Source organism: Caloenas nicobarica, chromosome Z (genome assembly GCF_036013445.1).
Source record: "Caloenas nicobarica isolate bCalNic1 chromosome Z, bCalNic1.hap1, whole genome shotgun sequence".
NCBI classification, from domain to species: domain Eukaryota; kingdom Metazoa; phylum Chordata; class Aves; order Columbiformes; family Columbidae; genus Caloenas; species Caloenas nicobarica.
In genome coordinates this window covers 22,983,918-22,997,331 of record NC_088284.1, presented here as the reverse complement: position 1 = coordinate 22,997,331, position 13,414 = coordinate 22,983,918, and the positions used below count along the sequence as shown (strand labels likewise).

General features: G+C 37.2%; 1 protein-coding gene across 1 annotated transcript in view; it reads left to right on the top strand.

The window, feature by feature from the left end:
* Positions 1–13,414, top strand: part of OXCT1 (3-oxoacid CoA-transferase 1) — an 85,996-nt gene that overhangs the window by 55,783 nt on the left and 16,799 nt on the right. Inside the window, exon 14 of the mRNA XM_065656337.1 lies at positions 12,229–12,318. Within this exon, the coding sequence (XP_065512409.1) occupies positions 12,229–12,318 (90 nt within the window). The remainder of the gene's footprint in view (positions 1–12,228; positions 12,319–13,414) is intronic.

The window sequence follows — 13,414 nt, the reverse complement described above, 5'->3', positions numbered from 1 at the left end:
GTGGTATTATTTAAGCAGCTGATAACATTAATCATTCAGTTTGTGTTTTAACATTAAACAGCATACGTATCTTTCATATGATTTACAAGTTTGATATTTTCAATGGCTTTCAATATTATACTTTCTGATATGGTTTGTATCAGAAATGTCTAGAAAAAAAATACTTTTTAGCCTGTTTTAAGGTAATGAGGCACATTTCTATCAGTCTGAGCAGTGCTGAAGTTCTCAGGAAAGCCTTAGAAAGCTGAGTGGAAGAGGGAAAAAACCCAAATGAATGTCCTGTCTCCTGGAGAAGCATTAGTTGAGCCCACAGTCTGTGTGACTTCTCCAGCAGGCCTGCGAATGCCCAAGTCATGGAGCAGTGGCTTGAACATAAACTGCTGTAGCAAGAAGGGACAAAGGCAGCATCTGTACAGGCAGATGTGGGAAAAAGGGTTATGTGAAGGACTGTTCCAGGTGTCTGTGTGAGCAATTGTAAGGGATGTGAAGGGGTTATGGCTTGGTTCCAATATGACACATAGGGGATAAATTAATAAGAAAACAGTCTTCCTTAGATGTTCTCACAGCACAACCTTGTGTTGTGGTCACACAGCTAAGAACAGATGGACTAGTGCGGGCTAGATCTTTTGAGACCTCACTGATAAAAGTGCTGGCTTTTTCAAGACTTTTCTACTTGCAGTGTCATCCAGTTATTATTGTGAAAAATTCGGTCTGAAAATTGATGCTGCTGTTAGTGCATCACTCTGGGATCATGTGTGTGCTCTTCTATTGCTGTTTTATGTCTTTTGTTAGAACTGCGTGTTTTAAACAATGTGATGGTCAGATACACTGTAAGAATCCAAATATGAAGTGCATTAAGGAAATAATGATTAGCTTTGCACTGTCCCATTCCAATTTCTTTTCTTGTCTTGAGTTACAAGAACTTGTCACTAGAATCCAAAATAAGGAGACGGGTCTCTATGGAGAAACCCACACACACGTTGAAATATAAGGGATAAATCAAATTACATTTTTAACTCTAGGTTTGCTGTTTGAGCCAAGGCAAAAGTACGATATTATAAGTTTTCAAGGAGTTACCTTAGGTAATTAAAATTGGAATTCACCTGATTTAGCCATGGCTCTGCATCTCAAAGGCATGACAAATCACCCAAACTCTAATTATGTATTTCAAATAGCTAACTTTAAAAAGCTTACTTTTAGTAAGCTGTATTCTTTTCAGATGATTGATGTAAATAAATGTGCATAATTGACACTGTGAGTACAGTACTGTAGGTATATGTCACGGAGAAGCTGAGTGGGATATTTTTTCCTTCATGTCACTCTAAGAACTGCTGTCTTACTAGATGAAGTAGCTCTGGTTTTGTGGAAGCACTTCCTTCACATTAACTTGTGGTGGCTATGATGTGTTATGCAGGTAGAAGTTACTTGCTTACATAGTGGCTTTTAAAATTATTCTGAATTATTACATTCTCTGTCAAAATTTTGAAGATAGACTAGAAAAGGTAGGTTGTTATAGTATAAACTTTTTTTTTTTGTAAATAATATTTAGAGATTTTCTTATAGGCACAGTCTGAGATGATTTTAATTTATGCATCTCTTTATTCCAGTTGTCAGATAAATTCTAGGTTTGGTTTAACTGGGTTGCCTTATACTGAGATTCTGTTTATACTTTTGCAAAAGTACAGGCTAGACTATCTTTTATATTCAAGATTACTTAATTCCTGAGATTTTCTGCTTTGGCAATCCTTCAGTCCTGCAAAAGCAGTGTTACATGTTCCTGCACCTGGTAAAGCCTTCTGTTCACTTCAACTGTTTCTGAAATGCCTATTGGAGAGCAGAAGGGGGTAGGTTGAATTTTAGGTAGGAAGAATTGGTATGTTTGCTTTTTCATTGCATTTGTAAATTGAAGTGGCAAGAGAAGCATTCTTCAAAATATCAAGGTGAACAAGTCATAAATAAAGATTCCTGCTCTGAAGTATTCCTAGTAAACCAGCAAAAATGCATCTCTAGTGATAGCTCATGAAGCTGAAATATTTGAAAAAAGCAACTCCTGATTCATCAGTGAATAGACTTTGAGGCAAAAAAATTCCAGTAAATTCCACTAACCATATTGGTATCTCAACATATAAAATTTCATGCAGTTACATCTGTGTTGAATCTAAAAGCTATTCACTATAGCATTCACTCTCAAAAAGTAATGTCGTGAGCTGGAAAAATTCACCACTTGTTTTCTTTTTCAAACCCATTGTGCTATATATTTCCAGTTTAATTTTTATTTTAACCTCCACTCCCATTGGCTTTTTCTAGGACCTTCCTGCTATGTTCCAAAGCTTTTTAGTGAGCAGTATTTAGGGTTGTTATTCATTATAGTATTTGTAAATAGAGTTGCAGGACTTTCTTTTTAAATTAAAACTTGCAGTTAAAATCAAGATGTGTTGCCATTTTCTCATGCCAGCTTTACAAATGTATCTCTTGAAACATTGAAGCTCGTGAGTAAATATGCGTGATGACACTCCATAAATTCAGCCAGGAGTGTTTCCAACCAGCAATCATTTCCCTTTGGTTACTTTGTTTTGAGATCTATTTGTCAGATGATTCTTAATCTGATTTACTGATGTGTTATTACTATTCTATAGTATAGATTTTAAATGGGATTAACCAGCATGTAGGCATTCAGATCTTCTGCTTTTCCTGTAAATAATATGATACATTATCCTCAGCTAAGTTGAAACCTGAATGAGATGCATCTTTTTTTAGTCAAAAGATTTGTGTGGGGTGATACAAAGATCAACTTTGCTGAAAGCTCATAGTGTAAGGACACTTCAAGCTGTATTTTATTGTAACATATTTCACTTTGCTTTGCATTTAGGTTTTGTTTAAGTATTTTTTATATGCTGTAGCTTTTGGGTTCTTGGATTGATGGTATTCACCATTATTTCATGGGCAAGTAATAACTCTAAATTTTGTGTTTTGAAAAAGTATCATCATTAAGCTATCCTTTCCTTCTGATAAGGGCTAGAGAACGCTTGAGACCTAGTGTGTGCATGCATGTATTTACTTGCACTTATTATTAAGAACTGAACTAAGGAAGGCTCATTGCAATAATTACAGCCCTTTCTTTGCTCTTATCTGGTAATTTCTAATGGAGAGGAAAATCCCGTGAGTAAAGGAAGAAGAGGGTGAGAATATTTGAAGCACATACAGTAAACAATGCTGTTTGCCTAGGCAGAAGTTACTTCCTAAACACTGGCATTTATTGGTAGTGTTATTCCATTAAGTGCTACTACTTAATGGCTCTTTGTATTACTCCATTTTATATTTCTCCAACTAACGAGAGAGTGTCTGAGGAGGGAAAGGAGCAGGAGGTAGCAAGTTTCTGAGGAGCCTCTGGGAACAGAGTGCAGCAGGGAGGGAGAAGGTGGCCAAAAGAGGTGGAACAGAAATGCTGAGGACATGGGCATGGAGTATGGCAGGCAGGCTAGAGCAGATGGGAGCCCGTGGCTGCTGGGAGCTACTGGATGGAGCCACATTTCACTTTGTCGGTGAAGAACACAGAATCTGACCTGGCAGCGTCTCTCAAGCTGCTCTCAGAAGTTGCTGCAGGCAGGGCAGGTTCACTGCATCTGCAGAGCAGCAGCATGAGGATGCACTGTCACAGTGGTCCTGGCTCCGGTAGCAGTTTAAATTGTCTCACTTCGGACTTTAAAAGTTGTGGAATTGACTGCCCGTGTCCCTGCCCTTACTTGCTTTATTTGTAGTTTGTTTCTGCTGGTGACTTTTAGATACCCTCAGAATAGAAGCATTTTGTGAGACAGTTTCTGCTGTCTTTCTGGTGGCTACACCTTGCTACAAAGTACTGCTTTATTTTCTACAGCCTTCCCATGGAAGGTATGTGACTCTGGTTGCCTCCACGAAATCTATCAGGGGCTGGACATAGGTCAAAACGGAACACAAGAACTTCTGAAATGTTCCCCTGTGACACCAGGGGCTCTGTCATCGTAGTGTGCATTTCTGAACGTCCCTTAGCCGTTAAACCATGTTAATCATGTAACTACTTCTGACATGGTGTACCAGCAGAAAAAACATTGAACCAGTGGTGGAGGAGTCTTGCAGCTGCAAATTGATGAATCTGAATGAGCAAAATAGATGAAATGTCTCTGACATCACAGTTCAGTAGGCAGAAACTTGTTACAAGTGAAAAACGTAACTGTGAAGCATGTAATTAATTAGAGGGTAACGTACTTCTGGATGAAAGCTGAGATACTCAACATCTTTGCCTTAGACTTTAGTGGTGTGGTCAGTACAGCTAGTGGTAGGATTTGGAGGAGGGTAGGCAGTACCCACTGTAGAAGAGGACTGATTAAGTGAACTGGACTTGTGGAAGTCCAGGAGGGCAGATGGGATACATCCAAACGTGCCAAGGAAGCTGGTGATTTCCTAACTGCCAGGCTCAAAGCCTCGTGGTCAGCAGTTCAGTTAACAAGCAACAGCCTCAGGGATGATACTGACACCGATACTATTTAACATCTCTATTCCCTACAAACAGTATAAACCAAATACAATTTTGAGCAAGAAAATTAACTCTAGCTTTGTATATTCTTCTGCTGGAGTGTAAAATTCTTGTTTTGATAGCTAAGGTAATGTAATTAGGGGGCTGAGCAAGAGGGTGATGTAATTTGTGCAGGGTGATGCAGTTTGGATTCATAAATCTAGATTGTTCATGGAAATAAATAAAGAAATAAATAATCCTTGAAGTTTAGAAGCAGCAGTCTCAATTTTTAGTGCGCTGACTTGGAGTAGCCAAAGGTAAAGGATTAAAGCATCAATAATGAAATAAAGGGAAAGAAAAAATATACAAAAATTCTAAGATTTATCAAAGAAGATTATCTGAAAAGAAGACATGAGGAAACCAAATTAAAATTTGGTAATAAATATTTTAATTTACCATCTGTAGAGGTCAGTATGACCTAAGGTGTTAGGAATAAAATTTTATACATTATTGGTAGTTTTTCTACAGGGCTTGACAGTACATCTTTTGCACAGTTTTGGACACTTTGACCATGAGGCGAACTGCATATTCTTTGGTAGAGACATTTTAAAAATGAAAATAAACTGACAGAAGCCAGCTGAGTATGTGACTGGGGGAGAGGTTTTATGGTTTTGTCTTTTATTATTATTTGTAGTACCAAGCCTGAGAGCAGAAGGCTCCACAGCAAGAGCTTTTCTGACTTGAAATTATCAGTGTTAAATGATGCAAGGACATGTATCCCTGAATGCCTGAGAGTAGTATGGGTCTTCTCCAAGGAGCCCTGTTGCAGGCTATTTGCAACTTTGCGTGAGTAAGATTGCCTTTGCATAAGGCGTATTTTCATTTTGAATCCAGACACACTGTCTAGTAACTCTCTTCTAGTATTTCTGTTGCACTGAGTGTATCAAATTGTCAGTGTTTTGTTTCAAGTTATACAGCATTGCAAGGAATTTTGAGAAATATATTTTAACTATTAATTGTAAAATGAATTAAGCACTACAAATCAGATAAATTATGAATAGGAAATATGCAGGTTAATTATGCTGAATGACTAGGTTTCTCTTAGTAGTATTGTGAAGTAGTCTGATGTCGAGGACATGAGTTAGTAGGGTTTATATAGTAGTAGCTGAACAAAGGGGAAGGACAGGACCTGCAGTTACCTAGAGTCTCCTTGGACATCTACATTTCAATGGGATTTTATTTTAATATGGCGGGATACTAGGTTTTTTCAGACGCGTGTCTTGGAATGAAATCTGAAGTAGTTTATCAGCTTACTGCTTCTCTCCCAACAAACATGTGCTGGGAAGCCCTGCAGAACCCATGCATAATTACCACCATTGGAAGAGTTCTGGAGCCTCAAAGGAGAAAGGGACTGTATTGTGTTATCTCTACTTCTTCCACTTTCTTGAGTGTTTCTTCTGTCAATTTTGTTTGTGTTTATTTCTCTTCAGACTGCATGGAAGGAGTGTAGGAGCTCACTGTTCGTATTTTATTCATACTCTTAAATTTTCAATGTGTTGAGTAGCAGCTATGCATTAGGCAACTGTATAATGAGAGCAGCTAAAGAAATTCTGCCTTTCTCAAAAATGCAAGCATACGTCAAAAGACTCCTGATCTGTGGGTTAGTGGTAACAATTGTGACTACGATATGGAACCATCACTTCCAAGTGAGACTAGTATTATGTTGGCAGTAGTGTTTAATTATTGCATGCTATGCTGTGTGTTTTGGAAATGGTATGCAAAGGTAAATGGAAGGCTTAACTGTCCCATTACACTGAAATAACATTAATCACTGCAAAGAAAATCCATTTCAGTGAAGAGTGTCACAGGCTGTTTTGAGAGGCTCCTGAGATGGCAGTTTCTCAGTGTACTCATTTGAATTTCACTCAGTCATTTGAATTTGTTGCCAACAGTTTTTTCAAGTTAGTTTTATGGGAGAACAAAGGAAAAAAGTCTGACAAATTTTCTTTGCACATATTTTATTCTACCTTAATTTTCTGATTATGGAAAGTAAAAATAAAAATATAGTTAGTGGACGTATTTGGGTATGCTATATTTTAGGGAAGAATTATTAATAAATTTTGCCAAGAAGTATCAGTCACTCAAGGACTTAGGTTCCATTCTTTCAAAAATTATACTTACTTTTCAATTTTACTTTTCACTGTGTGTGCATTAGGAGTTATCTGGTTATGGCAAAGCCATACAACTAAATCTTTATTTTGGACGTCCTTTAAAAAATATCTTCATGCTGCTATGCATGTAGAGTGTGCTTGGTTCTGTTGCATTCAGTCAGTATCAACTCTCTGTTGTTTTGTTGCATTACCAACTCTACTGATTAAAAAATCCCATTAATGGTTTCCTTGTGTTTCTTGGTAATTTTTATTCTGTCATACTCTAAGAGTAAAATCTAATCTAGCTGTCATAGTTGACAGTATAATTACAATAATTCTGTAATTGTGCCATATAAGGACTAAAGTTAGTGGACAATAGGATAAGGAAGTCTTTTTCAGAGTATGTAATCTTCAGCTTTATCCATGTTTTTTGATACAGTCTTCATCCAGTCTTTTCCACTGAAGAAATGGAAAGTGAAATCTGGAAGAGTTGTGCCTTTTGATTTAGAATCAACTATAAACCTACCTTTCCTTTAAACACTGGACAGGACTGTTAGCAATGGGTGTAGGATTGTCATCTACAGTTTTCTGTAGTTAGAGTAGGTTTATGCATACATATATGTTTTTAATATTACCTCCTGATTGGTATATGTTTTGTACAAAGCTGAGATCTGTGCTAATATACACCCCTCCAAACAAACAAAAAACCCCAAACCAACCACATCTAGCCCCACAACAACTGATGAGGTATTGTAGTTAACTGATTGTAAGTGGCTCTGATGACCACCTTACCTGTGCTGTGCATGTCATTTGAAGCTGGCACACCTGTGAAGACAGACGGTACCTGTATGGAGAGGGAGCCCTATGCGAGTAATGTCTGTTGGTGCAGACATACCACTGCAGACAAGGGCAGAGCAGAAAACTTCAAAGGGGTCCTAAGTTCATCCTTTTCACTGCAGCATTAGCACCATTGATGGTGGTGATGGAGGTGTCTTGTATCCACTGCATTACCTTCATTTCTGCTTTTCTCTGTGGAGTTCATACTGTTCCAGTTGCTCTGAATTTTAGTAGCTGTCCTTGGCACAATATGATTATTTCCTTTCATAAGGAAACTAGGGAGACTAGTGATGAATGCTGTACCTGACACCTAGTCTGTGTCTGTGACCATCAGAGGCCATACTGACCTTCTTAAAATCTTTACTCTCTTATCCTAGGTAGCTTCTTCGAGGTATTTCAGGGAGATGCTTGAAAATTCAGATTAAATGGGAAGCCTGCATGAGGCCTGTAGTTTAAACTAGAAGCATTCATTATATTCTGTAAAAGTGTTTGGAAAAGTAGTTCTACTAATTTAAGCATAGTGTGAGGCATATGTATTAGTTTTTTTATTTAATGGAGGGAAAGAGAAATTTCAGACTAAATGCTATTTATTTAATACCATATTAGGGCAATTGGCAACATGGGCAAGGACTCTTCAACAGGGAAGTAGCTCGGTTCCTTTTCAAACGGGTGTACATTTTCACTTTGGCTGTCCTTTGATATTCAGTTTTAAATTGAATTATTCATGCTTTTATTTCCATCTGCATTCTAATCCTTAAAACTGCATTTATCACTGATAAGTTTTCACCGTTTCTTGAACATGTGATTAGCATCTGCTTTGCTATACTGTTGATGTGATATGTGTTTGCCTCAAATACTTATGTTCTTTTAACATAACCAGATCTGTTCAGATGCATATTATCCTGTGATGTTGGTAGTAGCTGTAACATTCAACTATGGAAGAAAAATTCCCCCTGGAAATACAGAAGAAGGATGTAAAACACCAGCATGGATTCAAGACCTTAATATTAATAGTGTTTGAGGGGTCCAGAGTTTCGCTTTTTTTCTCTCAGCCACCTCTTTTTAATCTGTTTGGATTTTCTTAGAAATTCTTTCTTGCTTGCTAGGCATCTTTCTAGCTTACAATACCATTGTGGAAGTATCTTGACTGTCTTGCCCACCTTGGATGACTTGCAAGCTTCTGCTGAAAAGAAATAGATTGTGTGGGATGCCACAGGTGACCAATCCAACAGGAATGTTTCTGTTTAGGAATTACTATTAGGCTATATTACTTTCTCAGGCTCTTTAACGTTATATTTTGACCACTCAAATGATGTTCAGATATGAAAACATCAGATGAGAAAATATATACCCTTCTCATATTTGCTTGAAAATGCCACATCACCACAATAAAAAAAAATATTTTTTTCTGCAATAAGTAGGCATTATAAGAATTTCCCCTGATTTAGTGGGGCTTTATGGCTGTGAAAAAGCAGAAGAGCTGAATATTGTAATCAAAAACAAACAAACAAACAAACCCCAAAACCAACCAACCAACCACAACAACAATAAAAACCAACAGGTCCATGGCTTTCCACCCCTTGCATATTTGGACTGAGACTTGGCAAGAACTGCTGATGAAGTACAATAGAAAAAGAAGAATTCCTCCCTGCAAAATGGACCTTTTATAGTAACTCTTTGAACAAAAGAGCTACAAGGAAGCCTTCAGCTTGTTTCTGTCTTCTACCTAACCCTTTGTGTAAGTGTTGCCAATATTGGACCTCCCAGGAAGCACATGGTTAATTCAAAAAACTTTTCTTTTCACTTCAGGGTCTTGTTGATGAAGTGGGCTTTATAATGGTCCTTCACATTACCAGTGCTCTACCACTGAACTAAGTCCTTCTGGTTTCTTAAGCTAGCAGCAGCAATGTAACTGGGAACTAACAAAAATAATCTTAAATAAGTAGGGGGAAGCATGCAAATCCTGAGCCTTACAAACATGATAAGGAGCGGGAAACCTTGAAATGTAATTTAGCAGCTGCTTAGTTGAAATACTTTCTTTTTAAATTAATTGTCTAAAACAATTGAGCTTTGTATAGGTTATTACTTTACACTCCAATGCCTTATCCAGTAACCAAGAGTGAACAGTTTTACTGCCTGCAATTTCCCCCGCTCAATCAAAAATCAACAAAAATTTCCATGAATTTTTTGAAATTAAGTGCATAGTTCCCACTTCAGCTAGTATCGAGCATTATAAATCAAATTTAGTTATTTTCAAAGATTTCACAGCAGAGGTGGCTGTTGCAAGCAGTCTTCAGGAGAGGATAAAGTATTTTTATGACAGACTGCATATTATATGCAAAATGTTCAAATAAAACTGTCTAAGTTAAGTCAGATGCGATTAACTATGTTATTAAAATTTAAAAGAAACAGAAACTGGTTGTTGCTTGTAAATGTACAGTGTTTATAAATATCAAAACTGTTTCAGTCTGCATGCTAATCCCAGGCAAAAAGGAACAAAATGTCTTTTGGGAATCACCTTTTAGTCTTGAGCATTTTTATTCAAATTTGAGATGCAGCCATCCTATGGGTCATCCTATGCATGGGCCACTATGGTGTGGGGGAAAGTGCAAGTTGTGGCAGTTTGGTAGATGCACTGAGAGGCATGTAAAGGCTCTAAGGCTTTTGGATATTCGTCAAAATAAAAGCATGGAATTACTTGGGTATTTGGAATTAATGCTTAATTGATTTGCTTTACCAGACAGCCTATGGTGAGGGGGTATATTTACTTTAAGAGGAAGAGCAGATGTAGCAATTTAAAGGTCCCTAAGTCCTTCTCTTCAACTTAACTTGCATTTTCCTCCTTCTGTGTACACAAAGGGATGAAATCTCTTCTCTCAGTTCTGTATGACAGCTTCTCCAGCAGTAGATCTGCCATTGTCCTTCATTGTCACTTATATATTCAGATATTTCCTAGCTATTTACTAGTTAATAGAACTAAAAGGCTTGGAAAATGTACTAATGGCATTGTCAGGACAGGTGTATTGATAGCATAATCCTCAGTGCAAACCTGTTCTGAGTTACTGGGGAGATAATCCATCATCTTTAGCTACTCCACATTATCTTGTCATTGAGACCCTGGCAGGCAGATGAGAGGTCACTGCAGTCTCTGTATTTCCAGGTAGGATGGAGAATGGTCTGAGCAGTACCAGGAAGTTCTGGACAGAGGTAAATCCTCTCATAATTTTAGCTTTGTATTTGCGAAGAAATATTTAGTAGTAATGTTAATTAGTGTGGTTAATATTAAATATTAATCTGACATGAGAAATTCCAAAGGAGTTATTTATAGATATAGGAAGATGTGATTTATTCTCCACTGTACAAACAGTAAGGAAATATGATTACTTTTGGGGGGGTATGTGAGTATATTCCTTTCATTATAATCAAGAGACCATTGTGATCAAGGTACCAGTAAGTTGCTGGTCTGGCAGCTTAATGACACAAGTCTCTTCCATATGTTTTATATCACAGACCGTAGGTACTGATACTAGTAAGGTACTGAACTACATAGCTGATAAAAGGAAGCATGAGAGAAAGGCTTTACACAAGGAAACTTTCCAGTTGTTTAACCATAGACTTTTAGGTTTCATATATAAAACGATGTACATTGTATTACAGTCCATAATTTATCTTAATTACAGATAATAACCAGTCAAAAAAGAACAAATACAAAACACTTGAGACAGAAATTAATTTATTTTAATCTGTAAAATTCCTTGGCTTGTGTTTCCTGCTAACTTCTCCCATCTTGCAGGTGCCTTGATGTTCTACTCTGCTTTCTGCCCTCCTCAGCGACTCTGGAGTGGCATATGAGGTTGTTAGTGTGTTTGTTTTTTGGGGTATAGCGCTCGTTGTCCAAAAATGACTGCTCTGCTCATACCGATAGGACTTTGTACTTATGGTCGATTCCTAGCAGAAATTTGCAAAGTTTGGACCTCTTACCCTCTGAGATCAGATGTGTTAAATTTAAGGTGAGGGAAGCAGACAGGGGTTGAATACTGCAGCATTATGGAAGTAAAAGTAGAGGACACCAAGCCATAATGCAGCTGCTGTGGTTACAGGTGAAATTCTGACACTCTAAAAGAACAAGCCACAGAGGCAGAAAGCATTGCTTGGTTTGAGGGACAAACAGAAGGGAATACTGATCCATATTCATTTACTTGCTCATGTTCTGAAATGACATCCACAGACATCTGGAATAGAACAAAAAGATCAGTTTATGCTGATATAGTGATACAAGTCATAGCTTTCTAAACTGGCAGGTGGGGAATGCTCAGATGTTCTTGTTGCTAAATTTCATAAGCAAAGGTTTCTTTTGAGGAAGTAATGACATTTCTGTCAACAGGAGAATGAACACTTTGGTTTTCTAATATCAGAACCATTGGAATTAAATTTATAGCTCCTCAATATTGGGGCTTCCAACATGGTACCACTCAGATGTAAGTTATGCCCCAGGGCACCAGCCACAGCAGTGGATCCTTATTCTACTCATCATTCTTCTTCTATTGACGTCATATAGAGCCTAGAATAAAACAGCTGGTTTTGCTCTGGTGAAGCTCTATTAGTGTTTGAATACAGTGGTGATGAAACAGGTGGGCTCTGTATGCAGCAAAGGATGAGGAAATAGTGAATATCTTGTCTTGTCATTGCAGATATATATATAGATATATTTAACAGTAAAAATATTACATTTCTAATAAAAAATAATTTTAGGGTAAGATGGTGAAAGGAATGGGAGGTGCCATGGACCTGGTATCCAGTGCGCAGACCAAAGTGGTTGTCACCATGGAGCACTCAGCCAAGGTAAGGCCTTGTTTCTTCTTTCTAAAAAGTGTTTTGTGCCATATCAAAAAAAAAAAAAAAAAAAGGAGAAAAAAAATAACACATTTTACATTCATTCTACCACTTTGTGAGGATTCGACAGATTTGCTTTTAGTTATTATGGAGATGCAACAGGGGGAAAGGCTAGTATCATTCCTTTCCTCTTGTAAGTGAATCATGCACCATGGAAAAAATAAAATATTAACTTGATGTTTAAAAGCTGCAAACATATTTTATTTACTTCATGCAAATTTAATGAAAGTGGCAATTGCCTGAGGTATAGTAGATGCTATCCCAGAGGTTTTACTCTTCACCTCAGAATAATATGAAAAATTAGGTTCCCCGTGGTTAAATACTTGTTATGATGGAAAGATGTTTACCCTTGAAGTTGTCAGTCAAATTGGTACTGAGAGCTTAATAGAATAGATCTTTCTGGTATGATGAGATGCAGACTGCCTTGCATCATTATTTGATAGAGGTTAATCTAGAGACTTCTTTGTGGGAGGAATTTTATAGACATAAACATTCTCCTACAGAAGGTCATGGGAAACTTGTCATTTTAAACTTCTGAAACAGCACTGTCCAAACCATGAGAAAAATGGACTGAAGGACAAAAACCTCTTTTCAGGGAACTATACCGAATGTTTAAAAATGAACCTTTTGTTTAATATCTGTGTTTCTGTTATTCCAAATTCATTGTATGTCTACAATAAGAATTAGTTGTGTGTTTTTCAAGATCATATCCCAGTCAGAATGCGTAAAGACAAGCATAAGGAATTTGCATGGCAAGCTATAGTAAATATGAAAGTTAAATATATTAACATTTGTGTGGCTTTAAAATGTGATTTGAAGAATGAATTTTCACTTTAAAATGAACTGTTGAAAACTATAATAGTTTCACAATTTATCCTACGCTGTGATCTCAAGAGGCACATTTTCAGCAGCAGGGCTGAGTCTCATCCAGTAGTGTTAGTGTGCATATGTGTAAATAAGTAAACGAAAGTGCAAAGCAAATTCATCGATATACTCACATCCCTATCACAGCCTTCCGAAAACTGAGTATGTAATTATCCATTTC